This window comes from Grus americana, chromosome 1 (genome assembly GCF_028858705.1).
Source record: "Grus americana isolate bGruAme1 chromosome 1, bGruAme1.mat, whole genome shotgun sequence".
NCBI classification, from domain to species: Eukaryota; Metazoa; Chordata; class Aves; order Gruiformes; family Gruidae; genus Grus; species Grus americana.
Window position 1 is genome coordinate 55,051,698 of NC_072852.1, and position 19,301 is coordinate 55,070,998.

At 48.2% G+C, this 19,301-nt stretch overlaps 1 protein-coding gene across 1 annotated transcript; it reads left to right on the plus strand.

The window, feature by feature from the left end:
- Positions 1-1,289: 1,289 nt before the first annotated feature.
- On the plus strand, positions 1,290-8,052 carry LOC129201745 (retinoic acid-induced protein 3-like). The gene is made up of 4 exons (XM_054813408.1): positions 1,290-1,441; positions 3,994-4,964; positions 5,958-6,010; positions 6,683-8,052. Exons 2-4 carry the CDS (start codon positions 4,040-4,042, stop codon positions 6,773-6,775), a joined length of 1,071 nt encoding a protein of 356 aa, XP_054669383.1. The 5' UTR covers positions 1,290-1,441; positions 3,994-4,039; the 3' UTR covers positions 6,776-8,052.
- Positions 8,053-19,301: the final 11,249 nt, after the last annotated feature.

Below are 19,301 nucleotides of genomic sequence, written 5' to 3' on the forward strand. Positions count from 1 at the left end.
ATTAATTTCATGTAAAGAAACCTGTGATGTCTTTTCCTAAGAAGCCTCGGGATTTTACACTGAAATGAAAGTAGGAAGGACATGAGGAACTGACCTAGGGCTCAGCATGGCCCACCCTGCAGTGAGCGTTGTCTTTCACTTGATAAGACACTCATCCCTGCAGGTCCTCCTGTACTTCTGGGAGGTGTGCAAGAGAGGACTCTCTTGTATGTGTTTTGTGGCAATCTCCACGCATGACATTCAAAAGGGATCAGCACCCAGAAATAAGCCAGGGGCCCTAAAATAGACAAACAAACAAAATTAACATGCAGATAAGACAACCATGTGCAGACAGACCTCAGCACAGGCATGTACAGCTGCTCCCTTGGTTTTGGGAAGGAGCACAACCTCCACGGGGTAGGAGGGATTTCCAGGTTTAGGGGCTGTGTGTAGGGACCAAGTGCTTGGTGTGGATAGGCCCTGATGTCAATTCCTTAATCAGAATAATGAAATACTCCCAGTGAGTAATATTTAAAATAACAGATGAAGTCATGAACACGTTGGAGGTACCAGGGGCTTTGGATGGTATTGCACCAATAGGTGTGTCAGGCCAGAGGCAAAATGTAGAGCAAGGGGGGATTTGTCATTGCCTTCATTCATTAACCATTTGGGCCAGCAATTTGGACAAAGTGAGTCAGCACTCACGAGCAGACAGAACTGTGCCTTCAGAGAGCGGGGCTGGGCTTGAGCAAAACACTAGGAAAGGCAAACTGCCCTTTTCAGGAAAGGAGCCCGTGGCTGTCACTGGCACAGGTGGAAGGGATGATCAGAGGAGACAGGTCCCCGCACACAGACACAGCACCCAGCAAGAGCCCCAAGGAAACTGTCTCTGGAGCCAGGCTTGCAGCCACTCTCCCTCCAGGTGCTGTGGGACTGTTTGCATCCCGCAACCTCCTTGTCTTCCACGTTGCAAGCACTTATCTGGCAAAAAAAGCATGCAGAGACAAAAGGCTTGGAGCAGGGAGGGGACACACTGCTATTCATAGCCACGGTCCCCACCTATGAGTGCTAGGAGTCAGACAGGGGACAACCTTATCAGGTGCTTGGCTGAGCAGCATTCAATCCCGTCCCAGGGCTGGGACAAGCAGCGGCTCCTTCTCCACCCCAAAGTAGGGGTGAGTGCCCTGCTGACGTCAGGAGGCCTTACTTCATTTCCTGGCACGGGGACTGTATTTTCATAGCCATGTCCTGTCGGAGAGCAGAGGCGGTGGAACTGGAATAGGCGTGCTCAGCCACACCTCCTCAGCCCTCCAGCTATTAAAGCTCCCAAGGAGGGCGATTGTGGGGCTGCTGCTTGGCTGGGGTTAACAGGAGCAGAGGTGACTGTCTTACTGGTGCATTGGGAAGTTGCCTTTTCTAGCCGGAGCCTCCTTGTTGCCTTTTCCAGGCAGGACCCAGAAAGGTAATTCAAGGCAATGTCCTACAGGATCCAAGGCGGACCTGCCTTCTGCGGCTGGGGTTGGATGGCGCGCAGGACCGTGGCTCTGGGGGGTGGGAGAGCAGGGGCATGGGGTGCCACAACAAACAGATTGCCTCCCACCCTTGGCTCTAACCTTGGATTGCCAGCTGGAGCTGGGGGAGAAATGGCAGACTTTCTTGGGAAATTTGAAATTTGTGGCTGGATGGGTGTTATTTTATGCACAAGTATCAATGAGAGAGGAGGCTCAGGGTGGAGGGAAAAGACTCAGCACTGCAGTGAGAACCATGATTTGGGGTGAGTGGACCCAGCAGTAGTGAAGTGACTGCAGCACAGGCTCCCTCGCACAGACTGCAGAGCCCCTTGGAAATCCCAGATGCTCGTGTAGGTGCCAGAGGAGCAGACTTGGCTTCTGGGGGGGCAACACTCACCCAGGAGACAGGGGAGAGACTCTTCATGCCTCACTAGTACATCTACCCTGGAAAAAAAAGAAAGGGGAGTAAAAATCAGCACAAGTGGCCCAGTTCTCCAAGGTGCCAAGATTGTTTCCATCCTATTTTTTCCAAACGCTGTAGCAGCTGACTGTGTGGCAACTAACACTTGCAGTAAGCACCAGTCAAGACCTAAAGCTATGAGTGTGCTCTGTGCTGCCCTGGGGTCTCACGCTGGCTCTCTGGGCTCTCCACATGCCCCGACAGCGGGCACCAGTCTGTATCTGCCAGAGCTGTGAATAGATAAGTTTATCTGATCGACAGTAAATTTCTGTGGTCAAAATTGTAGCATTTTCTCTCCAGATTTTCAGAAAGGTTTCTTATTTATTGCTCACAACTGTCCAGATAACTCTCAGCTATTTGTGCAAAAGATCATAAAACCCCAAAATTTTGTGAATTACGATTTGTGAAAACTCCCATGTGTGTTATTCACTAATTCCATTCACTCCATGAGAGTCCAGAGTTCCTGCATATTTGCATAATTTGCATATTATTATTATTTTCTTTTTGAAGAGCTGCACATCTCCTTTTACACAGTGAGGTTAAAAGCTGGAAAAATACTCCACTATTTATAAGCAAGTCACACCGAGGCATATGTGGGGCTGAGAGTGAGTCTGTGATATTTTCTCCCTTCATTCATCCTGTGATTAGATCCACTGCCATTTATTGAAGACCCAACCTCACCTCCCTAAAGTCTCTTGGAAGGGTTTTAGAACCAACTCATAAACTGCAGTGTGTTGTTCTGAAGGGGGAAAATGAAGGCAAATGACATAGCGAGTACTAAACACTACATTTTGCAAGGGGAACTTTTTTCTTTATATCTCGGAAAAGAAAGTCCTTGGTTTTCCAGTGTGGGTCACCGTTAAGGCCGGATTCCCCCATGTTTCATGCCGATATTGTATCTAAAACTCCTGTTTTGATAGATTTTAGAGACACGAACCTAACTGAGCAATTTGGTACCTAGAAAGCAGCACCTGGCCCCTGGGATCTAAACTCACTCAGTGCCTGCACAATAGGCCACGAAGTGCCCAATATCCTCATGCAGTGATTTCTGCACATGCTTCAGGCTCAGAGGAAAGTAGGGAACTTAATTCCCCTCGGCAATGGGCAGAGCTCACCTAAACATCCCTTTTCTCCCCTGGCAAGACAGGCTTAAACCAGGCTTACTCAGACAGCACTGAACTCATGATGAGACAGCAGGAATGCGCTGGGTGCATTAGAGACCTTGTCCATCCTTGACACATGGACTCCTCAAGCAGTAACTTGGTTACTTCTCGTGCAATGAACAGCATTAGTTCTGACGTGTCAGGCCTCCAGCCAGCGCAAGGCAATATCTTGGAGAGGGGACCAAGGTTTTTGAGACAGTTCTTATTGCTACGCTGCCATGAAGGAGGTGGAATATGAGTTTGGGGCTCATGGTTGGTGGCCTATATTTGCTATTTAATTTGGAGTGAGAAGAGTTACACTGGAGGTTATTTATCTGCAGGGTAGAAAGCAGGTAAAGTTCCCCTTCATTCATACCCGCAAACCAAAGCCAAGAGTGTTTCAGAGAACGTAACAGAGACTAAAGAAACAGAGTATTGAGTTTCCTGTTCTGCATTGCTCATCTCTGAACCTCACTGGAACAAGGTACTGATATTTTTTGAACTTGTCAAAAGAGCGTAAGCTGTATTATGACTAACAGCTGCTCTTGTATCACAAAAGTGACAAGGCAGCTCAGTCTCTGTGCTGCAGGGCACCAAGCTAACACCTGCAAAAGTGCCTCATCTTCTCCCTGCTCCCCACACTCCTACGGCATTGCACAACCCCAGGCACAGTGCAGAGGACATGCAAGGTGAATTGTCTCCTGCTAAGGGGCTTGGCTTGCCCTTCACAGAGAGCCGATGCCACACAAGGGGACGTCTCTGCTCCCACAGCCCCATGTCCCTAGCAGTGTGGTGTCCTTGCCCAGTGGGGTGGGGATGGACATCTGTCCTGCCTCTTTCTCCTCTGCTGACAGCACCCAGGTGGTTGATATGACAGCCTGTGTCTTTTCTTCTTCTACAGCTTTAGGGAAACATTTCACGGGGAGGTTGTTCAAGAAGGCAAGAGGATGACGACGTCACCTCCCCGAGGCTGTGGCAGCATCGACGCTGACTACTACCTGCTCTGTGACATGGAGCAGGCCTGGGGGATTGTTCTGGAGTCGCTGGCTGCAGCTGGTGTCCTTGTCACCATTTTCCTCATCTGCTCACTCTTCTTTCTCATCTGTAAAGTACAAGACAACAGCAAACGGCACATGATCTCCGTCTATTTCTTCTTTCTCTTAGGCACGCTCGGCATTTTTGGTCTCACTTTTGCCTTCATCATTAAACTCAATTCTAGGACTCGCCCCACTCGGTTCTTTCTATTTGGAGTCATCTTTGCTCTCTGCTTCTCATGCCTCCTCACCCATGCCTGCAACCTCAACAAACTAGTGAGAGGAAGAAAGCCCTTCTCCTGGATGGTGTTGCTGCTCCTCATTGTTTCCTTTGCCTTGGTACAAGTTGTGATCAGCATTGAGTACTTAGTCACCATGCTAGTAAACCAGAAAGACAAATTTCTGAGTATGTCTGTGGAGGAGACCAACAGGGACTTTGTCATGCTTTTGATCTACGTGCTCTTCTTGATGGCTCTGACCTTTTTGGTTTCCATATTCACATTCTGTGGGTCATACAAAAGCTGGAAGAGGCACGGGGCACACATCTTTGTCACTGTCCTGTTCTCCATTGCCATTTGGGTAGTGTGGATCACTATGCTCACAAAAGCCAACACAGTTTTAAACAAACAAAACTGGGATGATCCTGTCGTGGCCATTGCTCTGGTGTCTAATGGATGGATCTTCCTGATAATGTATATCATTCCTGAAATTTGTTTCCTCACTGCCCCTCTGAAGCTAGGGGACTACCCTCCAGAAAATGACTTCTGCCAACCCAAGTTCATAAAGCAGACAACTGGAGTGGAGAACCGTGCCTACACCCAAGATGAAATTGTGCAAGGTATGATGAAGTGAACAACTCCACTGTCCCTCAACCCTAAGCACACATGCACCACTCATGAGCTAAAAGGGGTAGGAGGGCTACAAGAAAAAATTTTAAGATGATGGATAATTTAGAGGTAGGAAAAAGTTTCAGACTGATGAAACTTCAGAAATGCAAGTGAAAATGAATCTCCAGACAAGAAGGAAAAGAGTAAGGACCAATGCAAAACCAAAGATGTGTAGGAGGAGTGACTGAGTAGGAGACTAACTGAGTGTGTGTCAGGGCTGAGACATAAGTCTTTATGATTCTGTTATGTCTGGAAAGTCTGTGTAAAAATTCAGGAGTTTTTTGTTTGTCTCTTAGCAATGCTCCAGCTCTTCAGACCTCTCCAGGTAATACCTTGGAAATTATTTATTCCAGTTCTGATCTGGTTCCCATTATCTATTTAAAAACGAACATATCATCCAAAAAGGAGGCAAGGAAGTCTTACTTTTCTGTGCAAGTCTCATGCCTACTTGGACAAAGCAAAATGTTTTATCAGTTGAGGCTTCCCAAATCTATGGGTGGGAGATGTGACTGTATTCCCTGTGGATCTGCTACTGAGATCACATTTGTCCCCTGGAGTCAGACCTCCAGGTTTGTAAAAGAATAGCTGAGAAAGGCTGTGCTTTCCCAGGGAATACTGCAGAGAGGGTCTTGTGCATACAAGTGGGAGGGATTTGGCCAGTGATAACAGTAATTGTGAGGCAACAGGAGGTGTCTAAACTCCAAGGCCACTTATGTCCCGTTATTTACAATACCATTCATTCCTGCTTTCATAAGGAAATATTTAATAAGTCACTCACCTATGGATTTTAACTCATTCCTGCCTGCATATTGCAGAGTTTGGTCAGTCTAAAAGCAGCTGCTAACATAGCCACAAGCCCTTTGAGTCTTCCTTGATGTGGTATTTCCAAGCTACCATATGACACTAACTCACTAACTTTCCCTCCCTCTTGTCTTGTGCCTCAGGAGATACAGGAGACCTCAGCTACTCCCCATACTCTTCTCACTTTCAGATGAAGGTAAGTTCATGCCCCCCTTCACCCGTTTCACCACACGTAGGCTGTCGTTCAGGTGCTGAAGGAGAAGGGGCAAAGACAGATGGACCTAGAGCAGGCTCTGTGAAGGCAGGCAGGTGCTTCACATGGAGCCAGGCAATACCATGACACTTGTTCATGGAGGTGCCTGTGGCTGGGAGGAGAGAGCTGTGACGTGTCTGGGGACATGGGGAGGCAAGAGGGGCCCAAGGTAAAGTCTGAGGTTGTGGTTTTCTAAACTTCTGGATTTGATATCACATAAGAAGTCCTCTCTTTGAGCATAGTTCCTGCAGTAGACTGTGCCCTTTCCTCAGGGGATTGTGCTCCTTTCCCCAGCCCATGCCCTGAATGTATTCCCACCAGTAGTCACTGGAAGTTGCAGTGCAGATCCAGAGTGGGCAGTCTGCATGTCCCCATGTCCATTCACCAGTCATTCAGACCACAGCCTAGCCAGGGCTAGTAGCTCACATAATGCCCCACATGTCCTCTGGTGACACGTCTCCATTACTAGTTTGTTCTGCTGGGATCCTTTTACACAGCCCCATTGATCACACTCTCAGGAAACCTTCAGTTCTGTGGTTTTGGGTTTTCTTTAAACCCTATTCTATCACTTCTTTCCAGTTTTGAAAGGTAAAAACTTTCCTGCTTCCTTTTCAGACCATCGAACCCCAAAATGATTTCTCCATCCCTCGGCCCAAGGCCCGGACAAGCCCATACCATGACTACACTGGCGGGAAAGGCCCCATGTAGCAGCCCTGCAGGAAGCAAAGAGACTAAGCGCCTGTCAGCAGAGGCGTGGGGAATGGGCCGCGTGGTGACAAGTGAGTCAATCCTGCAGAAGAGACAGAGTAAACCCACACTGGCAAGAGAGGAGACGGGTCCTCTTTTCTCCGCAGAGTCACCGTTGTAGCCCCCTCTCATTCCTCAAACACAGCTTTTGCACACTGCTCTGGCCATCCTGTCCCTGCTCACTCTGTTTCTTCATGGGATGGAGCTCATGTCTTCTGACAGAGGAACGTGCTGAGAAGAGCTTGTCCTGGCCTATTTTCAGCAGGAATGCTGTAGGGCTAGAGCAGCAGGAAGATCATCAGCTGGGTCTGTGACCGGCTCTGCCCCAGCCAGGACTCACTTTGATCAGCTTGCCGGGATGCCTGTGCCCCACATCTGACAGGAGAAGAAGCAGGAGCAGGAGCATCAGCCCTACACATCTCCACTCCTGCCCACCCATTAACGCATCTCAGGTACTACCAAGGACACCTTTATCTATACACCCTTACTTTTGTGCCCACTCCCAGCCCTGCCTGGCTCTCATCCAGAGATCAGTGGAGAAGAGACAGAGAAAAAGCATTCCTTTTTTCTTCTTCATGTTCACTTCCAACCCCTTCCTCATCACCTAAAGACCACGGTGGAGAGGGGGAAGAAAATTTAAAGACAAAACCATCAACGCCTATTTACCCTGACACATTTTCTGATTTGTGTTCTAACATCAGCCTCCCTCCTAGCACTGACTCCTGACCACATGCCCCAGCTGAGGTCCCCAGGGTGCCTGCCCAACGCCGTAAACCCTCCCTACCCACCCCTGCCAGGCTGTGGATCCCTGTAGACAAAACCTCTTCCATGTAGCTGCTTGCAATACCCTTGTGGGATTTAATCCCACGCACCTTGGAGCTCTGCCTCCTCCCAAGTGTGTCTGTGGCATTAACACGAACATTTCCCAAGCAGCCTGGGTTACAGAGGGCAGACATCTTTCTTTCCAGGAGTGAGCGAGCATGAGCATGTGCGTGTGTGTGCGTGCGTGTGCGTGCACTGTGTGGACTGCACCCTGGCAATAAGCAATGAGTCTGCAGAGTTGAATCATTCTGTAGCCCGCTTTGCATTTGGTAAATAGCTTTCCATGATATTTCATATCTAAATACATAGCGCTCTCTAAGTGGGTGTGTATGGTACACTCGTGTCTGACACAGCTATATATTTATTTAGTACTTTGTATATGGAATATTTAATTAATAAAAACCCAAGCCTGACTACAAGAGACTAATGTTCTTCCTCAGGGGATGCCATTCCCCTGAGAGCTGGTGGGGTGTGGCAGATGCACCCACTCCAACAAAGCCCTGACAAAGATCAGGTAAGATCTGACAAAAGCCCGTGAAAACCTAACAAAGAACCAACAAAAACTGCCCTCCACGGATCACGGATCACGCTATGCCCACACCGTCGTGGTCATTTCGGTTGAAAGGTGAAGAAGTTGGGGTCTGGGGCCAACGGGAGGGCTACGTGACTGTCTATGACCACAGGTCCGACTTGAATTGGGCATAAACGGGGCCCCGCGAGAGAGCCGGTTTGGGTCGGTCTCCCTCAGAGCAGCGGGTTGGCGGTCGTGGGGGCTCTCCGCGTGGGTTGGGATGCCACCTACGGTTCATCTTCTGCACAGCCCGAGAGGCCTCACCTTCTATAGGTGAGTGATTATGGGCATTTTGGGTCATCGACTATAAACCTTAAGAGTTCTTAAGTCGGCGGTGTGGTATTAACTCCCGAACCTGTGGGTTGTTAAAGTTTGTGGGATTCTCAAAGCGGTTCTGGTTAGAGTAAAACTTAGTTTGAATTTGTTGTTATCTTGTAAAAATAAATCCCATTTTTAGTTTGTTAGTCGGTCTGGCTTGGTCTATGAGGTTCCGTGACATTTAAATTTGCATAGTCGGCAGGATGGGGAGGATGTCTATGGAGGAGTTATTAGGAAGGAACGGCTGTAGTCCTTCTCCTCCAGGTTTAAATTGGACAAAGGAGAAGCGGTCCGACCCGGTAGCAGTCGTGGAGAGAACAGAGCAATGCCACGGAAATAGTCGAGATGGGAAAAGTAAAGGAACTATGTGTGCCATCCTAGGCGCCTGCTGGATTCAAGCACAGGAAGAAAACAATGATTGCAAAAGATCGGCCACGGACAATTTAAAGAAACAACTAGAAATAAATTGTTTAAAAAGAGAATTGCGAAAAGAAAGAGCAGACACATCTGTTGGAACAAAAAATTGAACGAATGCTCAATAGTACAAGCGCCCCCCCCCGCCCCGCCACACAGTATTTTCCAAATCTGAAAATTCATTGCGGGCGCAAATCCCGAGGATTGGGATGAAGATATCTGGGGAGACCCTGGTGAAAATAGTTCTGAGGAAACGGAGGAATTGGAGGAAAGGGACGCGCGACCTCTTATTAAAACGGAGAGGCACACCGGTCCGCACGGCAGGGACCCCCGAACCACAGCCCGCAGGATTCCCTGGACAGGACCCCAGCTCAGCGAATTGCAAGCGAAGTTCTCGCGAAAACGTGGAGAGACGGAAACGGCGTATTTGTGGAGAGTCTCTTTAACGGGGGCGGGGGTGATGCGATAGTGTTGAGCGATGACGGAGTGAGAGGGTTCTGGGATTCAGGAGTGTTTCTGACTGACGGACCGCAGGGCAAGCAGCCAATAACATCCCGAGTGGTTTATTGGCCTGGGTGTGTGCAACCCAAAGAGCGGGGGGAACCTATCACTATTAAAATAAAGGGATTGTCGGAGCTAGCAGAAGGAGCGCAAAAAGCCGCTTGTATTCAGGCAACGTATGAAAGAGGGCAGCAAGGGATACCGATGGCTGCAGCAGTGGACCCAGGCCACCTTATACCTCTCACTAGGGGATTGCCGGATGCTTTCAAAACACATGTTCAGTCCCTGAGAGATAGGATTCGGAGAGATATTGAGTGCAACCGGCAGGACCCTCAGACACCCCCACACACCCCGGCGCAGGTTTTGACTTGGGCGGAGACGCTACACAATATAGTGCTGTGAGGGCGCGATCCGGGGAGTGGCGCCGAGGGGAACCGGAGGGTTCGACCAGCCGGTGGCAGACCCCACCGCGACCGGCTTCCTCGCCGGGAACCGCAGCCTTTCCGGGGTCGATCCGATCGGACTTAACGATTTAGAAAGAAATAGCCTTTGGCGAAAAGCATTAGCGTTAGGAGTACCCCGAAAAATGCTGCGTGGGCAATCCGCGGCTCGGATCCGAAAAGTGGTGGAATTGTTAAAGGGGAAGATTAAGGAACAAAAGGAGTCTCGGGAAGGGAAACGTAATCCTTTCGTGTCCCTGCGAGAGGAGCTGCAAGAGTTAAAAAACTAGAAGCCGTTTGGGGTTCGGGCCGCCCACTCCGCATGCTGAATTCCTACCAATCGTCTGCTGATGGGGAACCTTATATACGTATTCCTGTGGGTCCAAGATGGCTAAGTTTAGAATGTTTAATTAGTGTTTTAAATAAGCAACAGGCTGAGAAATTGGGAATTAAACCCTCAAGAAAAGCTATAAACATAACAGGGGTAATGGGTATAGCAGAAAAATGTCCTTTAGCTCAGATTCAACTTTGGCTACCTGGGGAGAAAAGAGTGACGGCTGGGGAGGTGGCCCTAAGCCCTCATAAGGGAAATATATTGGGATTTGATGTGCGAGCGGGCAGGTGATGGTGCCCACCTAATGGCAAGATATGGAGTTTTGGAAGCCGATGGGCAGAAGCCGCCCATGTTGAGACCTTGCAGCTTGCTTCCGCAATCTAAAATAACCTACATTCCTCAATACCCTCTGCCAACCACAGCAAAACAGGGCATTACAGATGTAATTAACAATCTTGAGAAAAGGCAAATCATAAGTCGCACCCACTCGCCATATAATTCTGCAGCTTGGCCAGTCCGTAAGCCTGATCGATGGTGTTGTTTAACAATTGATTACAGAAAATTGAATAGTAATACTCTACCCTTAACTGCCACTGTCCCAAGCATAACGTCAGTGGTGATGGCAATCCAGGCAGCCCCTCACCGATGGGTGGCCGCTTTAGATGTTAAGGACATATTTTTTATGATACCCCTGAGAGAAGAGCATAAACCCCAGTTTGCCTTCACTTGGGAAGGAGTGCAGTATACCTTTAAATGACTGCCTCAAGGATATAAACACTCTCCTGTCATTGCTCATAATGCCTTAGCTAAACTTGATACCGCAGAAGTTCCATCTGATGTCTGCCTATATCAATACAGAGATGATATTCTAGTTGGTGGAGATAACAAAGAACAAGTAGTGCAAGTGGTTGACGCCATCTGGAATCTGCTAACTAAGAATGGGCTAGACATCCCGCCTTCCAAATGTCAAGGTCCCGGACATCAGGTTAAATTCCCAGGAGCTTGGTGGACAGCTGGTGCGGTTGCAGTACCTGATGACATGCTCTCAGCTACTGAGAAGGGCCCAAGTCTGGGCAATAAGACAGAATTCCAGCAGATGCTAGGTACATTGGGCTATTGGAGGATGCGTATACCAGCATTCTCAGTGATTGCCCGCCCTCTGTATGACCTGTTCTGGAAAAATAGGGAATGTGATTGGACTCCGTAGTATACAGAAGCCCTTAACACCTTGAAGGATGAACTGAAAACATATCAGAGGCTAGATCCATTGCACCCACAAGATCCGCTAAGGGTGGAGTGGGGACTTGCAGAACATGTCTCCTATTGTGGCACATTTCAAAAGGGACCACAAGGGCCAGCTAGACCTTTATTGTTCTTTTCCACCTTGTTCAAAGAAACAGAACAATGTTTTTCCGAGTGGGAGAGGGGAGTCCTTTCACTCACCAGGGCAGTTAACGAAGTGGAGAGATTATGTACCTCACAAGATATCACAGTGCAAGGCCCTTTCCCTCTTCTAAATTTGATCCTTAAGGGGTCACCCCATCCTGAGGGGGTAGCCCAAAAGAGCACAGTACAGAAGTGGAGTTAGTCAGTTACTGCAACTGAGAGAGGACCTAGTTAAGGTCTCTAAGTTCCAACAACCTGTTAATCCACATCCAGTTTTGTTAGGCCAACCTTATAAACCTTACCTGATCAAAAAGGCACCCGAACTATCCGCAGGCTTGGATATACAAAGAGTGTGGTTCACCAATGCATCTACCTGCTGAACAGGATCAAAGCGGCAATATAAAGCAGCAGCATTGGAAATTGGTACTGGGAAAACAGTTACAGAGGAGGGAGAATGCACACACAGGTGGGAGAATTGCATGCTCTTCTCCTGGCAGCAGAAAATGGTGCCACCACCATTTACACCTATTCTTATGCAGCCTATAAGGGTGCCGCGGAGTGGATATACCAATGGGAATCTGATCAGTGGGAAGCAGGCTGTACAAGGGTCTGGAGAACCAGAGAATGGCAACGATTGTTAGAAATAGGCAGATCATGACCCCTAAAGGTGGGCTGGGTGAAAGGACATGCAAGGAATGGAACCCCCACTGCGAAATGGAACCAACAGGTAGATCATCTAGCCCAAATCAGGGTAGCTGGCAGCAAAAAGGAGGATCGGGGATGGCTGGCTGAATGGCTGCACATTAAGCAAGGCCACTCAGGGAAGACAGACCTCTATGACAAATGTTGGTCTTGGGGATGACCAGCATCTATGAGAATATGTGAAGCAATTCTTATGGCCTGTCCACAATGCCGAATAAGGCTCAAAGCCGACCATCCAAATCAAGCCCCTGCCCAGCATATCAAACAAGGCAAAGTTCTTTGGAGCACCTAGCAAATTGATTATGTGGGGCCCTTGAGGCCATCCCATGGGAAGATGTATATTTTGATAGGAGTAGAGGTGGTATCGGTACTGACTATGGCCACAGCTGTTGGCACAGCCATGAGAGATCAAACGGTTCAAGTGCTGCAAGAATGGTTTGATATTTTGCCCACTCCTGAATGTATTCAGAGCAACAATGGGTCACATATCACAGCCACAGTGGTACAAGACTGGGCATGGAGAGAAGGTATCAAATGGGTGTTTCACACACCATACTATCCCTAGGCTAATGGTATAGTTGGGTGAGCCAATGGTTTGATTAAAAGACATACTGATGTCTTGTGCTATAACTGGAGTGTATGATTGCCACAAGTGATCTTTACTGTAAACCAGTGGGGAAGTTATGGAAGCCCAGAGATTTAAGTGTTTTGTCCTACAGGACTATTGACAGGCACTGCCCCCATACCTGACAGTCAGAAGGACCAGTTCCCACTGAGGACATGTGTAGGCCAACCTGTCATGGCGAAACTATCTTCTGCTGGCATTGTACCCATGAGCCTAGCAAAACCAAGAGGCTTATATGCCTGGGAAGCCCTGGATGGGAGCAGAAAGACCCACCATATTAGTACATGATGAATAATCCCTGATTTTTAATCCCAAGGCCCTGTTTCAAAGGACTGAGGCTCAATTTTGTGCTTTCTTACAGGACAATGAAGAAGAAGACTGTCTTGCTGTTCCTAGTGGCAGTGGTAATAGTGGCTGACGTGGACAGCAAAGACCTGGATGACAACATGGTAGCGAAAATGATGATAGGGTTTGCCTGAATGATGAATCTAACCTCTGTAACAGTTTGTCTACCTACCCCCAAGTCAGCAGAAGACCCCTTACCGATTTTTGTGCAAGACATTAACATACCGCTCGCTCTTGAGCTCATGTGGGAGCAATATAACGATTCTAGCTGGTATTTCAAAAGCCCTGAGGGCAAAGGTTACACTTATGTTCTCTATAGTTGGTCATCGGGTGCATTAAATGCGAGCTCAATATGGGATGCAAGATGCAATTATACCCTCCAACCCCCTGTTGACACCACGGGTTGGAGTGTGAATGGTACTGTACCATGTTCTTATATTTCATGGGGAGCTACTGAATATAATATTCAATGGAGTGCTGATGATCATTCTCTACAATATACAAAACCTTTAAATGCCTCATGGTGTATTAAACACCCTGAAAGGGATAATAATGAGTGTCCCAGCACATGTAATCGAAACTCATTTGACTGTCCTCTCAACTGCACATGGGCTAGATATACCTATCTGCCTAATTGGGATGGGGACAAAGATAAGATACCCCCAGCAAGGAAATCTCCTCTCTGGAGCTGCCAAGTAGAAATTGGATGCAAAGACATCGATAAGATGCCATTATTATGGCTGTACCCTCCTCTTAAGAGAGCTCTGACACAGTGCTGCTTGTGCAGTAATACCAGTTACTCATGACCCTCTGTCTTAGATTGTAGTAAGAAAGGCCATTGTCCCCCTATTATTACCATACCAGGTTTATGTCGAGCATCCACTGTCCTTGCACCCCCTAATTTAGTATGAGCATGCTCCGATGGCCACCTATATTCCCGACTACATTCAGCTGTCCCTCGGCTAGCCTGTACACTGGCCATGTTTTCCCTCTGCCCCATTTATCAGGAAGGCCCCATCCCACACCAGTGGTGGGATCATAGCACAAAGGATGAATGGAAGGGATGGCAAGAAGCCCCAACACAAATTGGGTGGTGGATGGAATCATTATTTGGAGTAGGGATATACCCCAATACAAAACTGACAAGCCATTTTGGATGTAGGCCGACAACTATCAGCTTTAGCCAATGCCACATCTGATAGTCTGAAACTTTCAAATGATCGAGTACAATGTACTAGTAAGATGACCATTCAAAACCGAGCTGTATTAGACTTGATGCTGTTAAAGGAGAAAGGTGTATGTGAAGTTCTGAACCTGTCAGTGGATGAGTGTTGCATCCACATCCCAAACGTATCAATACTGCTTCAAGACCAAATCAACAAGATGAAGAAAGTAGCTAAAGATTCAGAAGCGATCGTTGCTGCACTAGGAACGAACTGGTTGGGGAAAGTTTTTGACATGTTTGGATTTTCTCTTTCTGGATGGCTAATCAGCCTCCTTCAATCTTTGATAATGGCTGTTATGATAGTTGTAATTTGTATTATGATAAGTTGTATTAAGCGCACGATAGTAAGATCTTTGTCAGTTGTGAAACATACTCCCTCACAACCTGTTCATGTAAATGGTATCCCAGTATAGCTATAGAACAATTGAGAAACGACAATCCACAACGAGCATTAAGACTCACCGAGACTGCGCTCCCTTTTAACTTTGGAGGCAAGAGGTGACTGTACCACCACTCCAAGGAAAACAGTCGAATCATGACTGTGGTCATGAGGTGGATTGTGTGGCAGATGCACCCACTCCAACAAAGCCCTGACAAAGATCAGGTAAGATCTGACAAAAGCCCGTGAAAACCTAACAAAGAACCAACAAAAACTGCCCTCCACGGATCACGGATCACGCTATGCCCACACCATCGTGGTCATTTCGGTTGAAAGGTGAAGAAGTTGGGGTCTGGGGCCAACGGGAGGGCTACGTGACCGTCTATGACCACAGGTCCGATTTGAATTGGGCATAAACGGGGCCCCGCGAGAGACCTGGTTTGGGTCAGTCTCCCTCAGAGCAGCGGGTCTGCGGTCAGGGGGCTCTCCCCGTGGGTTGGGATGCCACCTACGGTTCATCTTCTGCACAGCCCAAGAGGCCTCATCTATAGGTGAGTGATTATGGGCATTTTGGGTCATCAACTATAAACCTTAAGAGTTCTTAAGTTGGCGGTGTGGTATTAGCTCCCAAACGACATCCTGAATGTATGGGTTGTTAAAGTTTGTGGGATTCTCAAAATGGTTCTGGTTAGAGTAAAACTTAGTTTGAATTTGTTGTTATCTTGTAAAATTAAATCCCATTTTTAGTTTGTTAGTCGGTCTGTCTTGGTTTGTGAGGTGACAGCAATGGCTCTCTATGGGTTGGAGTGGGCCATCTGGGAGATTGCAGCTGGGGGAAAGATGGCAGAGATGCTGATTTCTTCAAAGCTGTCACTGTGGGTCAGAGATAAGCTGTGGGAGGGTGCAGAAGAGGGTTAGTAGCTTCTCCATGCTACTTTTCTTGCATAAAGCAAGCTGGTTCAATGTTAGAAGTGCTTAAGAAATTAAGAAATACAAACCCAAGCCACAGCAAACAAATGGAGGAGGAAGGATGTGATCTTTTCATCCCTGCATGTGCCTCTATCTCCTGGGTCTGTAATCCTGTATTTATTCACTTGTGTCTTGCTGGGTACTTGCATAATGAAGAATAGGAATGGAGCTTGTAGGTATTTAATTCAGCTTGTGAAAATATCTTTCTGATGTTCTGTTCAAATATTTTTATTTGAAACGAACAATATCAAAACAAAATGATGATGATTTTTAAAAAAACTCCTGATGGGTATGAGGCTGTAATCTCCCATTTTAGAGGCTTCCTCTCCCATGAGTTTGTTGGGATGTTATGCTACCACACATGGATATGCTCCTGGCAAGCAAACCCCATTCCTCAGGCACAATGCTGTCCAGAATATGCCAGGCTGCACCTTTCTTGCCAACACTGAAGGGCAATGCATAGGCATTTCATAAAATCCTAGAATAGCCTGGGTTGGAAGGGACCTCAAAGATCATCTAGTTCCAACCCCCCTGCCATGGGCAGGGACACCCTCCACTAGACCACGTTGCCCAAAGCCCCATCCAGCCTGGCCTTGAACACTTCCAGGGAGGGGGCATCAGCAACTTCACTGGGCAACCTGTTGCAGTGCCTTCTGGGTCTTCTGAATCCCTTGGGATGAGAAAAAGCCCTCCTAGACATTGGTTGGGACATCTTGCCTTTTTCTAGTAAATTTGAGGTGGAAACAATGCTTACACTCCCCTCCTCCTCTCCCTTCCACCTACATAGTTCCAAACGTGTAATGCAGAGGATGGGAGATAAAACTCAGGGGTACTAATGCAACATTGGGGAGCAGATTGGGAAGGGGGTGTATGAAGCCATGACACAAGTTGTTGACTTGCAGAATGAAGGTAGGAGGGGTGTGCTTGAAACAATACCAGACTTTAAAGAAATGAGGTTTTCAAGTTGATGTGGTACCACTGATGGCTTAAATGTAGCTTGAGTATGCCCCAGAAGGAGCCAAAGTGTGTCAAATGAAACAGCCAGTTCCTCTGCTTCAGTGGGGTCTGGTAGAGCAAAGGGACAGCCTAACAGGAGAAATAAGAGCAAAATGTGCTCTTACCGTGTGTTTTTTCCACATCCCAGACACTTATCAACTCCTTCACTGACTGCCACAGACCACAAAGTGCCTCCCAAATGCACCTTGGCCCAGAGGCAGCAGAACTAGGAGGGATGAGGGACACAGTATGCACTCCCATTGATGCAGGGCACAGCGATTTTCCTTGATTACTTGGTTGTTACTGCACGTGCTACTTGGCAGAGTGAAAATCTTCCATAGATTTACAGCACCTTTTAGAGTAATTTTTTAAACCTCTAATGACACAAATGCTAATCTGCCCAGAGTTATTTTGCACTTGTTCAATATTAAGGCAGCTTTGGGTGAGGGCTGATTTAAATACCAAATTAAATACAAATTTTTGTGGAACTTGGCGCTGGCAGGAAAGGGGTGGTGCCACTCTGCAGGTTTCCACACCTCAGGAGAGACTTTTGGGAAAGCAGCAGTTTAATCTTTTCTTAAAACTGAGCTTAAACCAAACCAGTCGGCCACTTAATCACACATACAGGTCCCAGGGAAATCCAAAATTGGTGGGGCCAGACAGGCCAGACCCAAAAGGAACAAGTGAGTGGAGGAGGCATGATGTTGCCTGGTCTTTGTGCTGTTTTTCCTTAAAATCTACCCACTGGAAAGCCAGTAAACCCAGTAAAACTCACGCCCATCCTGTCCCCTGCAAAGTGCTCTTTTGCTAGTGGGGGCTGCAGGTCCACTACCTGCAGGGCCCTCTGGTTTCTCATCCCTCCTCTCCCTGTACAAGGAGACCAGAGCTCCAGAAATTTACACACTGGAGAAGGGTTGGCATGGAGCCCACCTGGATTATGAAAGTAGCCAGGATTATCAGGAGACAGGATAAACTCAGTTGAACATCCCTCAGGTCAGAGATGTCACAGGAAAAGAGCAAGGAAGGGCAGAGGCACTGCTCAGACCCAGGACCTTCAGGGTCACCAGTCCATGGGCTTGCCAGGGCTGTAGGGCTCCACGTGCCCGGCCAGGTGTGGGCACAGAGGGTGCAGTAAACCCTTGGGGCACAGCCCCAGGTCAGTGATGCCAGGGCCTGGGATGGGGAAGGAACTTGCTGGCTTCACCTCCCAAATGCTCCCCGGCTTGCCAAAACAGCTTCCCCTTTGGCCACCGGTGGGGTGCCATCTTCCCCACATGAGGTGTTTAATGCTATCCCAGCCAAAACCAGTGCAGGGAAGGATCCACACTCTCCCCGCAAGCCCTGTAGCTCTTGCTGTGGCACTGGGGTGGTATATGAGTTCCCCCTCCCTCACCTGGGGCAGGAGATGCCAGGGACTGGTTGGAGGCAGGGGAGAGCATGCTGCCAGCATGGGCCATGGTTGGGTTGTGTCCTCCTTCCGGCTCTGGAGTAGAAGTGTTGGGGAGCTTGCCCAGCTCCCACGTGCACCAGGCTGAGACCAAGAAAACAAGTGAGGGTCTCCTGCAGTGGCAGGAGGCAGCTGCATGGCATGGGGAACCCACAATGTTTTGTAAGACCCTTGTAAGCATGGTACCCCTTGCACCCCCCAGCCTTTTCTGAAGCAAGTGCTGAATTCCCCTCTGGCCTGCCCCATAGGAGTGACAGGTCACTGGGAGCCATCCATCTCGGATGTGGCAACTGTTGGCCCAAGTGTGCATGGTGCTCCTTTGCCAAAGGTGACCATCCCTGCAGCAGGGCTGACGGTACAGTCCCCAATGACAGCAGTCACCTTCTCATACAAACCCTACACTGTAGGTGTCAGTATATCTCATCGCAATGGACTGCGGAGGTAGCTGAAGAGCAGAAACACCTCTCATTTTCCTGGCCCTGATACAGGCAAGGTGAACACCTGGGAGCAGAGTCTCCTTCAGCCACCCCAAGTAGCTGCACTACCACCTGTGAGCAGCACCCAAAAGGGATCAGCACCCAAAGGAGCAAGTGGCAGCATCAGAGTGTGAAGACACCCCCCCCACACACATTTCCACCCAGCCAGGTGGGTTGCTTAGCTTACATTGTTCTCCTTGACACACACACTTTAAGGCTTTGCAGTACCTTAAAGACAAACATGAGATCTAAAAGCTGTCAGTGTGTAGGTAATGTCTGGCTTATACATGGGTTGCCTCTTCCTTTATTCTGTCCCAAGCTCCCTTCAAAGCATAAACTCCCACACATGCAGGGAAATGTGTTTCTGAGAAGTTCCTCCTTGTTTCCACTCTTTCCTGCATTTTAATAGATTTATCATACAATCATAGAATGGTTTGGGTTGGAAGGGACCTCAAAGATCATCTAGTTCCAACCTCCCTGCTGCCGGCAGGGACACCCTCCACTAGACCAGGTTGCCCAAAGCCCCATCCAACCTGG